The sequence below is a fragment of the Nicotiana attenuata genome, unplaced genomic scaffold, assembly GCF_001879085.1.
Source record: "Nicotiana attenuata strain UT unplaced genomic scaffold, NIATTr2, whole genome shotgun sequence".
In the NCBI taxonomy this organism is placed as follows: domain Eukaryota; kingdom Viridiplantae; phylum Streptophyta; class Magnoliopsida; order Solanales; family Solanaceae; genus Nicotiana; species Nicotiana attenuata.
The window spans coordinates 265670-285128 of NW_017671035.1; the positions used below are offsets into that span (position 1 = coordinate 265670).

The 19459-nt window shown below is 35.9% G+C and overlaps 1 protein-coding gene across 2 annotated transcripts; it reads right to left on the reverse strand.

The window, feature by feature from the left end:
• Positions 1-5018: 5018 nt before the first annotated feature.
• Positions 5019-18542, reverse strand: LOC109205421 (protein NRT1/ PTR FAMILY 5.8-like). 2 transcript variants are annotated; one of them, XM_019368131.1, is made up of 5 exons: positions 18498-18542; positions 8866-9041; positions 8374-8591; positions 6326-6849; positions 5019-6016 (listed from the first exon to the last, which is right to left on the reverse strand). In XM_019368131.1, exons 2-5 carry the CDS (start codon positions 8918-8920, stop codon positions 5197-5199), a joined length of 1617 nt encoding a protein of 538 aa, XP_019223676.1. In that variant the 5' UTR covers positions 8921-9041; positions 18498-18542; the 3' UTR covers positions 5019-5196. The 2 variants fall into 2 exon arrangements, with proteins under 2 accessions (XP_019223676.1, XP_019223675.1); XM_019368130.1 differs by lacking the exon at positions 18498-18542 and having other exon boundaries at positions 8866-9292.
• Between the last annotated feature and the right edge of the window lie 917 nt (positions 18543-19459).

The window sequence follows — 19459 nt, forward strand, 5'->3', positions numbered from 1 at the left end:
CATAGTTCATTTTCTATATTTGGACTTTTAAGTTGTAAATGAACTTTCTTGTAAAACTTTAGAGTCGAGGCTGTTGAGCTTCAACTTTTTCTAGACACTATTGCATAGATAAGTGAAGTTCTTAGAAGTAATGCACTTCCTGTGAGCATCTTGATAAGCAAGGAGAATTTGGTTTAACGGACATGATATATCCATTCTGTGTGGTGTTTCTTACAACTATGTAAAAAGATGAGGACACAATGCTTAAAACGTATGGACAAGCTCAGATGTCTATTATTTAAAACATGGCCACAATACAAGTTAACGCTTGCGTTAATGTTTTCCCTTGAACATCCTCTCGACGCGTTTTCCTGAAACTGCTTTTGAGAGATTTGAGCATAACAGTTCTGGAAAGAGTCTGGAAAAAGGAGAATGAGATCAAGTAATAATATGATGTTTTGGCTTATATTTATAAAAATAAAAAATATAGTGATGGTTTAGGTTCCACTGTGTCTGCTGCATGAATATAGAGTGGTTATATTTTTAATAAAGATCTTTGTCTGCTAGTTTGAATGCCATACTTTCTGATCTGTATTATGCTGATAAAATTATTCGAGTTATGCATTCTTTGGCCTAACATTTGTAATAGAGATTTTGACTAGGCTGCACACTTAATCCTGCTACAGCAGCTCTAGTGCCTCGTAGTTAACCAGCACAAAATGGTCTATGCTATACCAATTAGATTTAGGTTAAAGGCAGCATTAAGCATGAGTCGTAACACCATGCTCTGAATTACTGGAATTGTTTGTAAATAGGAATTTTGGACAACTTAAATGCATTGTGATGATCTATTGCCTTGATCCTGTTAGACAATCTTATCATATTCATAGGTAGGACATACTTCTGTAGCATTTTTCTTCAACAAGTATATATGATGATCATTGAGTAAAAGAAAGGTCGAATATTTTTAGAGACTTTAGATGATTTTAGTACTTTGTAGCTGGCGGTTATGAAGAGAGTGGAATTTCAGAGTTTCACTTTTCAGTCAGTGGCTTTACTTCTCGTCTCTCATCCAATTACATGATGATCCGACCATCTAAGAGAACTTGATTATTCTAAAACATTGAGTTAATCTGTTGATTTCCAAGAGTACTCGATGAGGTTATCTTACTCCGTGGATGTGAATTCATGCACAAGGTTTAAACTGCATTAATCTACCAAAGTGAATCCAGGTCCGGTCTATATTGAAAGGTTTTTATATGGTTACTACTCTGTGATTAAGTAAGGGGAATGACTCACTAACTTCGTTGCATAGAAATTATGTTAGTAGGGATTACTATTGCCAATGGCACACTGCCGATCCTCGTGTTTTTCTCTCTCTCTCTCTCTCATGGTCCTGGACCCAGCTTGTGCAACTCAACTATTTAATCGAAAACCTGTTACGTCCTACCAGCATAGTTACCAGATAATTCTGCTGATCAAAGCTTAGGCAGGTGAGGAGAAATCAGTTAACATTTTGTCTTTGCCGGGATTTGAACCTTGGCTTCCCATTATTTTTACTTACTTCATTGACTGCTAGGTCACAACCTTAGGGTGCCATGTTTTTGCGAGCTTCGATTTGAATGATGGTTGTTTAACATCAACTGGTATCCTTTTTGTTGTCAACACCTCTATTTTCAGTGATGGCACTACAGCATTCTACTTCTACTGCCTTTGTACTTCACCACTAATATATACATACTCTAGTATTTATAGATTAAAAAAGCTTCTGCAATCAGTTCAAATTTCACATCCTTAATCCTTTGCTGGCTATTTGTTTGGTTATATTTGACATCAATAGTTTCCGAGTGCATATACTCGAGTCAAGGTCAGTAAAGAACTAGAGATTAGTCCTACCATATATGATCTCTGGAAAATGAATATTAGCTTTGAATATACTAGCAAAAGATATTGGCTGCAGCATTTCCTGAACTTCGAAATGCTGCCAACAAATGTTGTCTGGGTGGTAAGTACTCGTTCATCTTTAACCAGAGGCTTCGGGTTGGAGCCCTTGGTAGAGTCACCTTTGCTAGGGAGCGTTTTACCCCTGGTATGGTACTTTCTCAATGCTTATTTAGTCGGATCCTAATGTGGGTACTAGAAATCGGGGCTTTTGCATCTATACCCGATTTTGGGCACAATTGAACCTATACCCAAAAATTTGCAAGACTACCCACTTTACGATCAACTTCAAATTTATCGGGTCTGAAGTTAAAAAAAATTAGTTTGAAGTGAAAAATTGCACTTCAGATGCACTTAAGTCCAAAAGGTTTGAAGTGCAACAAATGTTTTCCTACACTTAAGGCCAATAAGTCTGAAGTGAAAAATCGCACTTCTGATGCACTTAAAGCCAAAAGGTCTGAAGTGCAACCAACGTTTTCATGCACTTAAGGCCAATAGGCTTGAAGTGCAAACTATCCTGAAATAGAAATTTGTTCTTCGATTTTTAACAATACAATATACGATTTAATGCCTAATTCTCCTCCAAATGAACTCAAATTTGAAACATAACCTTCAAATATCATCAAGAACAAACCCCAGTCATCAATGTGTCAAAACAACAATAAATCTAACAAACCAGTTTTGCAATTAAGAAAAAGAAAAAGAAGAAACCCTAAGCAATAATAAAACATAAAGCGCCACAACATCTGACCACTGTAAAACATCATAAACTACCTTAAAATATGTTCACAAACACCATACAAAATCATTGTTATCCGAGTTGTTTAAATAGTAGGTAAGTTAAAAAAAAATTGAAAAGTGGATACAGGTTAAATGGGGCAACTAAATAGAGCGTTCCGTGTAATTTTTACCGAAAATCGGATGGGAAACAAAAAAATATTGGTCACTCGTTCGAATTACCTGCAACGAACATAGAAGTTGTTGATAAACCTGTATTTAGTTGCCGTCTTATTATATATGCCTGGAGTACCTCGTTATTGAATCTTTGTTTAATTTCGTGTTCACTTGATGCAAATTATTATTCATCAACTCTTCTATTTCTAAAATTGTGCTAATATTTGCCACAATCACGAAAGCAATTTTCACGTGTATATGGTTTAATATACTTAGCTTCAAGCCGAAGAAATTGTTTAGATTAACCTGTCTTAAACGTCAAAAGTAGTAGTAGAACCGTAGAAGTGTCATTTTGGCTAGTTGGGTCAATTTGGGCCTAATGTGTTACAACCTAACCCATTCTATTCAAAACCATCATTTGTATCTATACCCGCTTTTTGTGTCACGTTTTAACTTGTGCCCGCTTTGCGAAAAAAGTTGCAAGCGGTCCCATTTTTTCGCATAACTTCAGCATACAGGGCTGAAATAGCAAAGGCAATCACGCAAAACTTCAGCATTCTAGTAGCCGGGCCTGAGTTTTTGTTTTGTAACTGGCTAACTTCAGCTGAAGTTTTTGTTTTGTAACTGGCTAACTTCGGAGCTGAAGTTTTTGTTTTTGTAACTGGCGAACTTCAGCTCTAGAGCTGAAGTTTTTGTTTTGTAACTCGCGAAGTTTTTGTTTTGTAACTCGCGAATTTGTTTTGTAACTCGCGAACTTCAGCTCTAGAGCTGAAGTTTTTATTTTTGTAACTCGCGAACTTCAGCTCTAGAGCTGAAGTTTTTGTTTTGTAACTAGAGCTGAAGTTTTTGTTTTTGTAACTCGCGAAAGTTTTTGTTTTGTAACTCGCGAACTTCAAGTTTTTGTTTTTGTAACTAGCGAACTTCAGCTCTAGTTTTGTTTTGTAACTCGCAAACTTCAGCTCTAGAGCTGAAGTTTTTGTTTTGTAACTCGCGAAGTTTTTGTTTTTGTAACTGGAGAGCTGAAATTTTTGCTTTGTAACTCGTGAACTTCAGCTCTAGAGCTGAAGTTTTTGTTTTTGTAACTGGCATTTTTGTTTTGTAACTGGCGAATTTCAGCTCTAGAGCTTTTTGTTTTGTAAAATGGCTTGTATGAAAGAATAAGTCATTGCACCAGTTGAAGTAACCTTGGACAAATTCTGTTCATCAATTATAAGTCATAATTAGCTTGCTTAGGTTGATTAACTCTATTTATTTGAAAGAAAGATCAAAACTTAAGATGGAAAAAAAAAGAATTAATGTTTCTGGAGAGTTTTGATGATCGTCGCAACCACTGAAGGATATAACCTCTCCTCCATTTGTTCCTTTCCATACTCCTGAAGCAGTAGCATTATCAGTAGAAGGAAAGTCAAAAATCTTGAAAAAAACTGAAGAAATTTGAAAGATAATCCTCTGGAGTGGGAAATGGGAAAGAAGAAATTTCCATTAAAAGTACGGAATTTAAAAAGAAGAAGAAGAAGAAAAGGAAGGAGGAGAAGGAGGAGGAGGAGAAAGGGAGCTGAAGTTATTTAAAAAGTGGGTACAAGTTAGAAGTTTTATAAAAAATGGGTATAGGTTAAATGGTCGCCCCGTGCAATTTTTACCTTCTTATTTGCTTGTTTGTTTTTTTAATATTCTTACCAAATCAAACCTTTTTATTATAGTGGGAGCAGTAAACTAGCGTTTTTTTTGAAGTGACTAATAGCCTATTTGGCCAAGCTTCTTTTTGGTCAAAAGTGCTTTGTTTTTTGGCCAAAAGCACTTTTGGCCAAAAATTCAGGTGTTTGGCCAAGCTTTTGAAAGGGAAAAAAGTGCTTTTGAGGAGAAGCACAAGCAGTTTTGGAGAAGCAGAAAAAAGTAGTTTCTTTCCAAAAGTACTTTTTTGAGAAGCACTTTTGAGAAAGATACACTTAGAAGCAGTTTTTTAAAGCTTGACCAAACACTAATTGCTGCTCAGAAATGCTTTTCAAACTAATTAGCCAGATACAAATTGCTTCTCACCAAAAGTACTTTTGAGAAAAGCACTTTTGAAAAAAAGTACTTCTCAAAATAAGCTAATTTTTACATAGCTAAACGGGCTATTAAGTATATTTGCTTTAGATTAGTTTGGACTGTGCCCCCATGCGAGTCATGACAGATAAGAGTCCTTTCAGAAGGAAAAAAAAGAATGTCACAGTCAATAAGAACTCCAAAATTTATCTTAATTTATGTACAATCTTTGATGATTTACAATAAGTGCAGAACCTTCGATTTCTCCTAGAAATGAATGTCATTATGCCACTCACATCACAAAATACATCATTCGACAATAACGAGCTATCTGTCAACTTACAGTCACTACCTGTTCTAATCAACTATAGTCCTACTTGTGTAAAATCGACAGAAAACCATGAAAAATAGAAAACTCGCTGCACTTGACAAAGCCAGAAACCAATAATAGTTGTCAAAACGGGCTTTTCTCATGTCATCAGAGAACCAATTCTGCTTTGCTCCTCTTGTACTTGTCAAATTTTCGATCACGGATATAAGGAATGAGCTGAAAAAACTACCACACCCGAAAACACTAGTATATAGAGCAATGCCTAAAGTTCTCATATTTGTTGGAACTTCAGAATAAAAGAACTCTTGCATTCCAACAACTGTGAATATATCTGAAATTCCCAACAGAATGTATTGAGGGAGCAACCAAAATATACTCATTGGCACAGTTTCTGAAGAAGTTACCAAATTTCTGCTGATATCGAGTCTTTTTCTTTCAGTAACAGCTGCAATTATCATTGCTATTACTGAAAGGAACATCCCTACTCCCATTCTTTGCATCACAGTGATACCTTTCTCGTTTTGTGTGAAAACACGAACGAAGGGGATGAAGAACGTGTCGTACAGTGGCATAAGCAGAATTATAGATATGGTGATTGAACTCTGAAGTGCAGCTGGTGGAATTCGGAAATTACTTCCTATGTTTCTCTTCATTGTCACACCTTGTTTAGTAAAGAATGTTGCAGGCTGTTGAAAAATGACTGCAAACATCAGAAGTAGAGTCCACACTGGCAGTAGAGGCAGTACTACTTTTAAAATTTTAACAAAATTGATCCCATTCTCCGATTTTTTGTCCGCGCCATCTTTGCTCCCTGAATCTTGTTGGCAGAGCGGTCTATCTTCAAGTCTATGAACAAAAATCAGCCATAATGAGCGTCATTTACAGTGGCGGAACCGGAATTTTCGTTAAAAGGTGTCAAAATATATAAAAGTAAACATACCAAGAAATTAAGGGGAGTCAATACATAATATATATACATATAAAAATATTTTACCTACCTACACAGTGTATTTTTCCCACAAAGGGATGTCATTTGACACCCCTTCTTATAAGGTGGCTCTGCCACTGGTCACTCGGCCAAGAAATTTATATATTTTGTATTGTAAGTGCGTAGAATTTTAAACTTGCAAACAAAATATATAAAGAAATACTTACTCGATCTCAACGACATTTGACTTGTTAGTATATGTTGGAACAGCAATCTCACCACAGGTCAATCTTGAGGTAGCTGCTTTAACAGCTTTAACTATATGATCTCCCAATGACTTGATATGAATAATTTCTCCATCTTTGTGTGTATAAAATCGATTCCCAAATCTGAAGACTATAACTGATATAGCCATTGCAATTGAAGGAATGGCGAAACCTAAGCCCCATCCTAATGTGTCCTGTATATACGACATGATTGATACGCCGAGCAGGCTGCCACAACATATACCAAAATACCACCATTGGAAGAAGGAACTTTTCTTCTTTGAGCTTTGATCATTTTTACTACTCGGCAATTCTTCATCATCGTCAAATTGGTCTGCTCCGAAAGCTTGCAAGGACGGGTTGTAACCGGCTTGGCCAAGTGAAATTAAATTCAGAGACCACGATAAGGATGAACAGAAGCCAGATTTGTCAGCTGAATTAGTCCATGGCCATTGTAATGCCAATGATGTCAAAGCTAAAAGACCCTGATTGTTTAATTGTCAAAGAGAGTTATTGTTAATATCTCCTTTTAGATGACACTATAATATAATAGTAGTACTAATCTGTTGGTCATATGCAACTAGGAAACTGCAACTTTTGTAGTATTTGTTAATGTTAAATGTCTTTCACTAACCGCCAGCCAGCGGTACTAAACTGTAAGTATTCAAGAATAATCAAGCACTGAGGTACGTAACAGTAATTATTCTAAGAAAAATGAAAACTGAGAAGTGGCAAAATTAAATCTTTATGTATTATGCACTGAGCAGACATAATAAATGCGCTGATACAATAAGTCACACCTGAAGCAGCAATAATGTACGTAAATGAGTTGACAAAAAGAAACTTAAAACTGTATAAATACTTTAAAAAAAACTTTGATAAAGATACATTTTATTACGTGCAAGATTTAGGTTATAATGCAACGTTATTGCGCTCTACAGATGAAAAAGGGTGGGTGATGACTCAGGCTGCACGTCCACGGTCCACCGTGGCTTTTGCTAATGATTTACGTGTAGATAATCCACTAATTCAACACTAGTCACACCCAAATACGCAACAGAATCAGCATAGTGGCAAAAAGTAATCTTTTCGAAGATCAAAAATTTTTCCCGTCTTTGACAAAAAAAAAAAAATATTACACCTAATTTAATTGACATAGACACTAGTTCCCTAATAAAAGAATATACTACATTAGGTATAGCCAGGATAGCTCCTAACATATAGTTTGAAGGAGTGCAATTAGTTTGAGAAATATCTACTTTATTTATCTCTGAGATTGGATTTTTAAAAAATTAATGGACATATAGAAGAGAAACTAAAAATTATAATAAGAGGATAAACAATTACAAGAATATCACGTTTTATGAGATTCGAACTGGCAACCTAACACAATTTTAGACTCGTGTTAGACTAGAAGTTTCCTCCGTATAATCAAGAACTAAACACTTTATTACACAAAATTTTTTAAGTTATGTTTGTTCATAGTCTCTATTGCACAAGGGTATTCAATTGAACCCTTCGAACCATGTAACTCTATTCCAAGTTGGACCTAGAAAAACTTATCTTCTTTACTTTAATCAGAGGTATAAATATCGATCGTGACGAAGTCAGAAATTTTTCTAACGGTGCTCAGACTTGAAAGAAGTGAAAAAATATTCCGATAAAGAGTGTTCAATATATGTTAATGTTATAAAAGCATATACGCAGCCCTTTCGCGACTCAAATAACCGGTACGCTTTCCGGCTCAAACGGGCGGAGCTTACTATTTGCTTGCAATGCCGGTTGTTCGGCTTTAGTTAGAAGTAGAAGTAGAGGGCACCATTTGCCCCACACTAAAGAAAAAGTAAAAAGTACTCTAAAACCTAATATATTTTACCTATATACACAATGTAATTTAATTTTTGAACGAAGGGTGGCCACTAGGACCTGGCTTCGCCCCTACTACCCGGGGTGAGTAAGTTTTTACGGATGATTGTGCTGTAGAAAGGTAAAGAAAGGAAAGTACTTACCGCAACATAAAGAGAGGAAGAAGCCAGTACAGTGGTGTAACGGTCCAAATAAGAATCAGCTAATGGAGCAACAAGGAGTGGGAGCATAGACGTAATACCACACCAATTGTTAACCTTCTTTGCCGCCGCTGAATTACTCATTTTAGCCACATCTGTTAGATATGTCACTAAGTTTGACGCCACCCCTTTGAATGCAAACCTCTCCATTCCCGCTATCACTGCCCAGTTCAAAACACGTCCATGTAAATATGCTAGAATGAAAGACAAGTTTATTGCGAGAATTCCGAAGCAAAAAGGCAGCCCGGTGCACTAAGCTCTCGCTACGTGCGGGTCCAAAAAAGTACCGAACCACAAGGGTCTATTGGCATTTCTGCAAAAAGGCTATTTCCACGGCTTGAACCAGTGACCTCATGATCACATGGCAGCAACTTTACTAGAATTACGAAAGCAAGAGGAGATTAAAATCTAGGAACAAACTGAAGATTAAATTACCTATGAGGAGAATACATGGTTTGTTGAGACTTGATCGACTTTGTCCGCTAGCCATGAGGTGATTTAGAAAGAATGAACTTATAAGTTGAAACAAAAGGAGGGATGGGAGAGGAGAGCGAGGTTAATAATATGTTATTGTTGCTTTCATCGATCTGCTCTTAGTATTTCAGTCAGTGCTGCACAAACAAACACACAGTATTAATATAGTGCCGTACTCAAATAATGTCTTTATATTTAGATTGGCTCAATTCCAACAAGGCCACAGTGATTTATAAGTAGAAAAAGAAGGTAAGTCTCTCTCAGTAAGTAAGAGAATCAACTTTTTTAGAGACGTATTATGGAACACTAGACCAAAAGCACTCAAGTGTATGATATCTAGCATAGGGGGGAAAAAAGGTTATGATTTTTTGTCGCACGTTGATAAGAGATACCAATACTAAATATTTGTTAAATAGTACTCGAAATGAATGGAAATTGACCCCGATATTGTCAATATAAAGAATTTTGTCATACCTATATCGATAAGAAAAATCTATAATATTCGAAATACATATAAGTTGATTCAAAGATCATCGTTATAATAATAATAATAATAAAATGAAAGAAGTTACTTTGAGAGGTAAGATAATCTTTTCTAAAAAGAGTACTTAAAAATTGGACAATCACTAAATTTCCTTTTGGCAAAGTTGTTGAGGAATGATTTTAAGTCTAAAAAGCATGCATTATACAGCATTCCACGTTTTAAGTTGGTAGTGTCGTCACGTCGGTTTAATTTTAGATACTTTTATTTGTGTCTTCATGCAAAAAAGCTCATAACATTTCTGACTCCCAAACGTATGTTAGTTTCATGATGTTGCATATTAATGCTTACTGTTGCTTGACATATGGCAGTTGCAACCACTTGGATTACCTTAAAACTTGCCAGGTAATATGGTTCAGAAACATATATTTACTACTTACTGCAAATTGGATAAATACAGAAACAATCACTTTTATTTCAGTTACGGACAAAACCGTCCAAAATATATAATCAAATTAATCTATTCAAGTATAAACAGGAAACGTGACTGCTATAACTTCGAGTTTAACGGAATTTGGCGTTTTCTTTACAAATAGATTATGGTTTAATCCTAAGAACAATCCTTTTTCGTATGTGTGTTTTTCTTTCTTTTTTTCTCCCTAAATTGAAAATTTTAAGTTTTTTTTTTTTTTTTCTGAAAATTGTGTTTTGGGAACATAACAAAACGTTCAAAAAGAAACGAAGAAGATTGGCTTTCTGCAGAATTTATTTTTAAATATAATGAAAATACGAGAGATGAACATAAAAACCTAAAAGAAATTAGTGTTACGAAGGCCAACTAAGGAAGAGATTGAATTTATTTTTACTATGTAAAAGTTTTAGAAGAAAAAAAAAAGTTTCCTCAAGTAGAAAAGTACTATTGATGCTTTACAGCACCGTTACCCCAAACTTAGATTTGTGTGCCTTAGGTGCTGAATGAGACCAAAACCACGCAAGGCATCAAGTAGGTAAAATGTGCAGCTTGTGAGTGTTCATTGGAACAAACTGATAGACATTACCACGCAGCATGCATTAAAACTTAAAACTATGACAGAGGAGAGAACTCATATTCAATTTTAAAAAAATGCACACTGTATTAAAGCACATGTTAGTGAAATTAAGTAGTACCGGAGTGTAATAGTCCAAACCTATTAGTGATAGAGAAATTTTCAGAAATTACTATAGTTAAAGTGATTATTAACTTCCTATAGGTACAATATAGGTATTTACTTACCAAGCTGTATTCGATGCATTCGCGTTACTGTATTCATGAATATAGTCGTGTAATTCGCCTAATAAATAGGAAGTACTACTGTATAATAATAGACAGAACAATCAATACGCGTGTATCACTCCTAAACGATCTCAACTCAATCAATTAAAACACGTCTCATTATCATGCCATAATTAGAAGATTTTTCGGACGTTTAACAAAAAAACATAGTAGCATTGTATTCAGCGTCAATGCTCTGATTTCCTCCCTTCCATGTTTGTTTATTGGCCAAATACATCGACGGCCCCTTAAAGTTGTCCACACTTTTTCACTTAGACACTTTATCTTAACTCTGTTCCATTTGAATACTTTAATCAGGCCTTTAGTGTATCGTTCAGACACAATATGCTGACATGGCAAAGCAAGTATCTCTCACACTTTTCAAGCGCGTGAAAATGATCTGAAAAACAAACCTTTCATAATTCTTGCCGGAAAATGAATATTTTTGCCGAATTTTTTTTTTCCGGGTGGATCTTCCAAAAATCCTTCAGATCTGAAAGCTTTGCGATGAGACCAAATGGTTCGCAGGTGAATTTTGTCGGCACAAATTTATTCCGGGGCAATGTCGAGTATGTGCTTAACTTGTTTGGTGCACTGGATAAACAAACTAACACCCAGAAATTTGTTCCTATTGCAGCAAATTAACAAGAAACTTTTGAATGCTCAAAGGTTGTTTTTGTTTGATTGGTCATTAAGAAGAAGGTATTTTTGGTTCCTCTTATGTTGTGATGGGCGGGGTTTCGCGTGAAGATTCGACGCCGACAGGCGGTGATCGGCAGCAGCGGCCATGGCGTTGTTGTCTTCTCTTTGCCCCATTTTACACAGATCTGAGCCTCAAGGATTTTCAGTAAAGGATGGTCGCCCCTCTCTACCATGTCCATGATTTCTCCATTATTAAAATCAACAATGCTTTGAGAAAAGAAGAACAATAAAAGGAAAATATTGAACCATCTCAGCAGCACTCCTTTATCTCTGTAAAAAGGGGCTATTATGCTCTTTCTTTTTCTGCTTCTGCTTCTGCTATTACAACAACTGATTTGCATAAATAGCTGATTTTCTTCACCAGAAATTTTTTCTCCAGTCATTTTGGTTGCAAAACTCTTAATAGTTTTAACCTAGAAAGGAAGAATGAATAAAAAGAAGAAAAAGAAATTAAATTTCTGGAGAACAAGAAAGAGCAGGAAAAGCGATGGCCGGAAATTGATTTTCCGACGAGGAGGAATCATTGGGGAAGATGACGACAGTGGGGTGGGGTTCTCATTTTTTTTTTAAATTTGATTAAGTTACATCCATATGTCCTCGGCTTATTCGTTATTGTGGTGTGTGAATTACACGCACCTTTTGTGTGTGGCTGCCTACGAATTTTGTGTCCAAACGATACAGTAAAGGCCTGGTTAAGTATTCAAATGGAGCAGCGTTAAGATAAAGTGTCTAAGTGAAAAGTGTGGACAACTTTAAGGGGCTGTCGATGTATTTGGCCTTGTTTATTTTGTTAAAGATTTTGTATTTAGATACTTGAACTGATAAATTATACGTGAGTTGAAATTTTTTGTGTTTTTAGGTTTCTTGATGTATTTGATTGTTCCTGAATGATTGTAGTAACTAACTATTGCACCCTATTTATTATAGACCACAACACTTTCAAAATATTATTACTTATATCTACCTTTTATATTATATAGCAAAATACACATCTATTATGTATATTACGTTAAATATAAGTTTCAATGATGAAAAATAACACACTATTATGGTGAAGGATCACGAGGGATAAAACAAAGGAGTCAAGAAGCTCTATCATTTAAGTATGGAAGAAGTCGAGAAAGGAAGAAGTAAAAGAATTAAGGAAAAGATTTGTCATTAGAAGCAAGTAATGAAGGAGAATGATTGACACTCCAGAAGCAAAGGAAAGGAAAAATACCAAAGATTAGAGACGAAAAAGAAAGAACAGCGAAATTTGAAAGAAGAATCAATCAAGGATTTAATAGAAGATTGACAGAGGATATTATAGGAAGTCCCAGATTAAAAGAAAACAAGAGCGAAGCTATGCACTGGAGATTCCTCTATCAAAGGTAGACCGTTAAAGCCCAAAATCAAGCGATTCAACTTTGATTGCTCAAATAACAGAAGGACTTGTGTAGCGGAAGAAAAGTCTATCAAGGCCACAAGTTAAGGCAAATCAACGGAAGCTTCACATTATTCTTGGAAAGAATCAGTCTACGATTCCTTTCAAGGATCAACTCCCTTGGGTCTGTAATCTCTCAAGATTCACGTCAATCAAGAAGGCCCCATGAAGTATATATACATCTATACCAGTCTTTCACTCGACTAATTGGTAAACTAGTCAATTACTTAGAATGCAAAAAGAAAAATCGATAATTCACCCCCCCCCTCTCTTGTACTATCATATTACAGTGTAGACGTGAACAATGCCAGTTACGTTCTCTTTCCTCCTTCAGTTAGCACACGATTTTCTCTTTCTCTCATCAAGATTCTCAAATCAAATTCAAGCGCGAATTTCTCTCCATGAATCCACCATGATTTTGCTCCTACAAATCGCGGTTCCACACAAATTAGTAAATCTTTTGGGTAGTTATTTCTTACTTCCCTACCATTATTTTTTTTTCTCTTTACTCTCCTTTAATTTTCGCCATTATTAGGGTTGTGAGAAGAAACTTTAATTTTCGACATTAATGGCCGATTTAAGCATGCCAAAGAGGGTTACATGAGGTATACCCACTAAAATTCTCAATTTTGATTGGCCATCTTATGATTTACGCATCACTCAAGAGGAGGTTGTATTTGTAGGTTCTGTAGCAACCATGGAAGCCGATAGGCGAACCAAACTACGAAATAACCCTATGAAACAAGTTGAAGATGCAAAATGTTTGAAAAGAGCCACAATTGCTAATGTTTCTAAGGTTTGGTACACAACACAAATGTAGAAAGGAGAAGAAAAATTAGCGATGTTGCTTCCGGCGGCAAGGGAAAACATGTCGCTAAAGGAAGTAGCTCGAAAACACGGAAAGAGAAGGTGATGTATTTTTTTTTTTTAATTTTTGCATACATGTATATTGCGTATTTCATAATCTATCTTTTTTATATATTCATAGATGTAAATTTTTTGTTTTTTTTATACATTACATGTTTGAAGATATATGGGTGTTTGTCCTCATACAATGAATTTAATTCGTACAGGGTTTTTTTGGTTGTGTATATAGTTGTATTTATCTGTATGTAAATTCAGAAAATAACTATTTTGAATACACTATTAGTACTATATCACTATTCTTATGATTCAAGCTTTGTTTCTTGTCTCTACTGTATTTTGGATACTATGCAAATAACGTATTCAAATATACTTGTATTTATCTGTATTTGAAGTCAGAAACCACATATTTTGAAAATACTAAAAGTACTGTAACCACCGAATTGTATTTATTGTATTTCAAGCATGATTTACTTTTGTGGTGTTTGTATGCATGAAATAAAATTCTTTGTTAAACACCGTCCTACTTCAATCAGAGTATTTACTCAAGCATATGTAAAGTATTTGAGCACATGTGGATTATTTCCACAAACAGTCCTTGATCATAATTTACTCCAGCAAAGATATGGTGCACTCCTTTGGGACTATGATGTGCGAAAGTTATATGCCGATGCAATAAGCGATAATGAAGCACATGCAAAGTTTGTTAGGCAATCACAAAAATGGATACATTTGTAAAAATAGTTTTATGTTTTCCAGATTGTATTTCAACTTATGACTTAATTTTTCATAGTTTTCCAAAACTTTGGTTCTGAATGCATGAATGTATTTTGTTGGACTTCCAGAATAATTGATTCCAAATCTACATTTGTATTCATTTTACTTGCCTTATTTTATTCTATACATTGGTTATATTGAACTTTTGAAATGTTTTGTATACAGTCAGTATGTTTAGGCTGTCTGTAACATACACATACACTAATAATAGTGTATCAATTTTTCCATGATTCGAGCCTTTATTTTATTTTATTGTATTTCAAATACTCGAAAAATAATGTATTCATATGTAGTTGTATGTATCTGTTTTTTTTTAATAAGCTTAGTTGAGAGATCGACAAGTTGACTATTTTTTTCTCTCCCAACTCTTTCCCTTTCCTAACATAGACCTTTCCTTAATCACAACACATATCTCGCAGGAACCTCCGGACAAACACAATCAAATGGACGTTGAAATGCTTCAACCAACCCACTCCTACTAGGAAATGCTTTTAGACAAACCGGCAACCTAACAAACCGAATATTACGAAAATGACATTTCCACGAATCTAGAAAAGGATAAAGGGAAAAACATTGAAGGTTCAATCCCTCTTTCGCAGGATGATAAACAACGAATCTACCTCCCGTGGCGCTACTCCGTAATCATCAAGGTCTTTAGACGAAAAATGCCACACCACTATCTTCGCTCTAAACCGATTGAATTATGGAAACCATCCGAACAGTTAATCGTGATTGACCTAGGATGAGACTTTTCATAGCCAAATTCAACTTAGAAGAGAATATGGTTAAGGAACTTCACCTAGGACCATGGTTCATCTCAGGAAACTTCCTGTCAGTGCGGAAATGGGAACCTAAGTTTGTCCCACAAGAGGCTACCCTTTCAACTACTGCCATCTGGATTCGCCCCCGCAATTGCCAACAGAGTTCTATGATAAAGACATACTTGAAAAAGTGGAAAGAAAGCTAGGTAAGTTATTGAAAATTGACCAATGCACCTCCTCCACTCTCAGGGGACGTTATGCTCGCATTTGCATTCAAGTTCCCCTAGAAATACCGGTTGAAACCTCAGTCATAATAGGGGACCATAAACAAGCAGTGATCTATGAAGGACAAGGGACGCTTTGTACGTCTTGCGGAAGAATTGGTCACACCTCAATAGGATGCAACTACCGGATTTCTCAAACCACAACTCCTTAAGAAACACCGAAAACATCCGGAAAAAATGTAGAACAAACAGAAGAGAATGAGTGGAAAACTGTCACACTTCCACGAAGGAGAAAGCAAGGACAGGCAAGATTGAACAATAAAAATGGTTCTGTGCCAACTAGCCAACATCAAAATACACAGGGTGATCATATTCAGGTAAACTTGTTCGATGCAAATTCAGGTAAATTCCTTCAAACTCAAAATGTACGGTACAATTCAAAAAAAGTCAGCCCCGTCCCAAAACCCCAAAATAGGCCCAACGGCCCAAAAATTAAACTAAGCCCCACCCCGCGTCATCAGTCCACCTCAACGCGGCCCCAGCCCAATACAAGTACCAAACGAAAAGCTGGATCGGGGCCCGATGACTCCACTGACCCTAATCACGCCCGCCTAGATCAGGACGCCACCTCTAGCCTAAGTTTCGAGGCCACAGACCTCAAATCTGTGGCAAGATCTCATGGGGCCAGCCACGTTTCTCCAACTGGGCCCCCTACCCAATTGGAGGATGTCAGCCCATCTAATTCCCCAAATCCCCTCACCTACGCTTCCGCTACCAATTCCTCTAAGATAATCTCTAATGGGGAAATCTCAACAGTTACCACCAACAATAAAGTACCCTATCTAGAACCCCTCCCACATTCAGGTGAATTAAAGACACAGACCGTCAACTCCAATAGATCCACAATTAATGCCCAATCCATCCCTCAGACTCAATTACCAGCAACCCCTCCACCGACCGAGATTTGACACCAAAGGGCGTGTTAATGGACCTTAAGTTAATCCCCCCATTACCCAAAGTAGCAAAACCAAAAAGCACAAAAATGGACAAGGAACAGACGACAACCTTCGTCACCTCTGTGCCGCCACCACCGGTGGTGGTAGAGAAAAATTTCACATGGACAAGGAACAATCAAAATCGTTGTTACCCGGCTGTATAACAAAAATGGACAAGGAACAATCAAATACATCAAAAAACTTAAAAGCACAAAAATTTCAACTCACGTATAATTCATCAGTTCAAGTATTGAAATACAAAATCTTTAACAAAATAAACAGACATGGAAGGGAGGAATCAAAATCAGAGCATTGACGCTAAATACAATGCTCTTTTTTTTTTGTTAAACGTTCGAAAAAATCTTCTAATTATGACATGATAAGATGTGTTTGAATTAATTGGGTTGAGATCGTTTAGCCGTGATACACGCTATTGCTCTGTCCTTTATTATACAGTTGTACTCCCTATTTATTAGGCAAATTATACGACTATGTTTCTGAATACAAAAGCGCGAATACATCGAATACAGCTGGGTAACAACAAAATATTAGCTATAGGAACTAAATACGTATATTGTAGCTATAGGAAGTTATAGCCATTTAACTATAGTGGTTTCTGAAAATTTCACATGATACTATCCTCTATGTCCCACGCCTGCACTGCTCTAAAACGCGTCATTAGGGTCTTAGGCTTGTAAACTACTGAATACTTAATTAAAATCACAAGGAAAAACCAAGTCATAATTACACAATAATTATTGGTCATTCAAATGTGGCGTTGATCCATATCATAAAATCCTACAATTAAAGTGATAATGAATCCGAAATTTAGATCCACACCCGTGTCGGAACAACATAGTCGGGTACTCCTTAATTTATGATCCGATAATAAATATAAATCCAAATCTTAAAATTAGCTTTAGCTAAGGTCAACTAAATGAATTCTTTTTAAATCATCCCTTATGCTCCATTCTAACATATTTCCAATACTTATAATTAAAAAAGCAACGAGTGCAATAATACTACTCCACGTCACTTCAATTTTTTGATCCAGATCATCAGCTAATCTATGTGATGCAATATCCTTTTTAGAAACAAAAGAAGAGAATGTTGACATAAAGATGCTACAATGACAACATCGAGAAGAAAAGGTTTTCATCTCCAAGATACAAAGAACAAAGAGTTAAAAAAATTTTATTTAGTGGTGAATGAGTAATGAAATTGCTCCAATTGGCAGTGAAGTGGTGGTGGTTTGGTGATATGGAATTCACTTCCTTTTTCCTTTTGACTCCACTTTTCCTTTGCTTAGTGCTTAGAAACCCCCATAAGCAAATCAAGTTCAAAACCAAAACGTTTAACCTTCCGAATATTCTGGCGAGCTAATCACATTTAGCCCAATGTGTAGTCATCTAAATTTGTGACGCCAATGCCATATGTGCACCATTTTTACAAAACATTTATTGCGATATATAGAAGGGGAGCCTTGGCGTAACTAGTAAAGTTACTGTCATGTGACCAGGAGGTTACAGGTTCTGGAAACAGCCTCTTGCAAGAAAGAATGTAGGGTAGGCTGCGTACAATAAACCCTTATACTCCGGCCCTTTCCCGGACCCCTGGACTGCCCTTTTATTTATTGCGATATATAGATAAGAGTTACCAACTTTTTATTATGTGTAAGTGCATCTCCTTTCTTGCATGCATTAAACAATAATAAAAAGTTACAAGCTCCATTTATCGCATAATGGTGCATATATGGTCCAAACTCAGAGTAATGACACACAAAATTGAACATCGTACGTTTCCTAAAAAAATGTATGGATATAAAGTAGAGGCACCAAAATAAGAAATTGCGTAAATGGTTAGTAGACCACCGATGGTTTAATTGACAACAAACAGAAGCCTATTAATTTATCTTAGGTGCTAATCAGCTTCGTACGTCGCAAATGAATAGTGTACAGCACAGTGGTACTAAGAAGTTCTAAATCTACCACTGTTTAATTAATAACAATATCTTAACATGTTGAAAGTGTAGTTATGTAAAGGCATATACACACCTGATTTAAACTTTAATCACGCAAAGGAGGCGGGAATGCAAAGCGCCAATTAGAAGCTCGTCGGTAATCTCGATGATTATAAATGTAAGACCAAAATTAGAAAGAATAGAGATGTAATTAAATTACTTTCCTTTGTGAATTAAGCCCTCTCTGCAGAAAAATATGACTGAAAAAGTGGAGTTTCAGCCGTTACCATTTAGTTTCTCCGTTTTGCATGCAATCTCGTTGGGATCTCGGGGAGGGGGGGCGGAGGGGGGGAGGGGGTGTGAAGAGAAGAAGGGGCAGGTTGCATTGTGATTGGGATTTGACTCTGTGTAAAGCATTCTGTTACCGATTTTTAAGAGGTTTTAGAATTCTTCAAACTCTTAAATGCTTAATTTCTGCGATACTATTGGACTATGAGTTACGTTTAAGATACATTAATTTAACCGTAGGTAATAGTAGAAAATATAGTGAGATAATACTAAAAAGATAAATTCAAAAGAAAAGATGCAGATTGAACTCCTTATGGCATTTAAATTTGAACTGCTTACTTATGGCATGTAATTTCCAGATTCAAATAATGAGCAAAACATGAGCCATAAGTTGCCCAAAAATAGTAGACGTAGATGAATCTATAAAATCGACATCAGATTTCTTAAAAATTAATGTGATATACAACAAATATAATTACAAGTTTATTACAGTGCGCAGACGGACTAAGAGATCATCTTAGCAATTCATGCATAATAGGAAATAGAAGAATTTAATGTTGAATGGTTATATAGCTAGCCCATATTTGTTAAAGATACACGTAGAAATGACACCAGGTAGCCACTCTAATGTGCTGCTATTTAGGAATGAGGAATTAGCCAATGAGTCCTCAATTTCAGTTTTTCAGTTTAATTTTTCAGGACAAACGTGTCCCGAATGGTCTTGAAGTTAAGATTTGGAAAAATGACACTTTGTAACCGCCCTCAAAA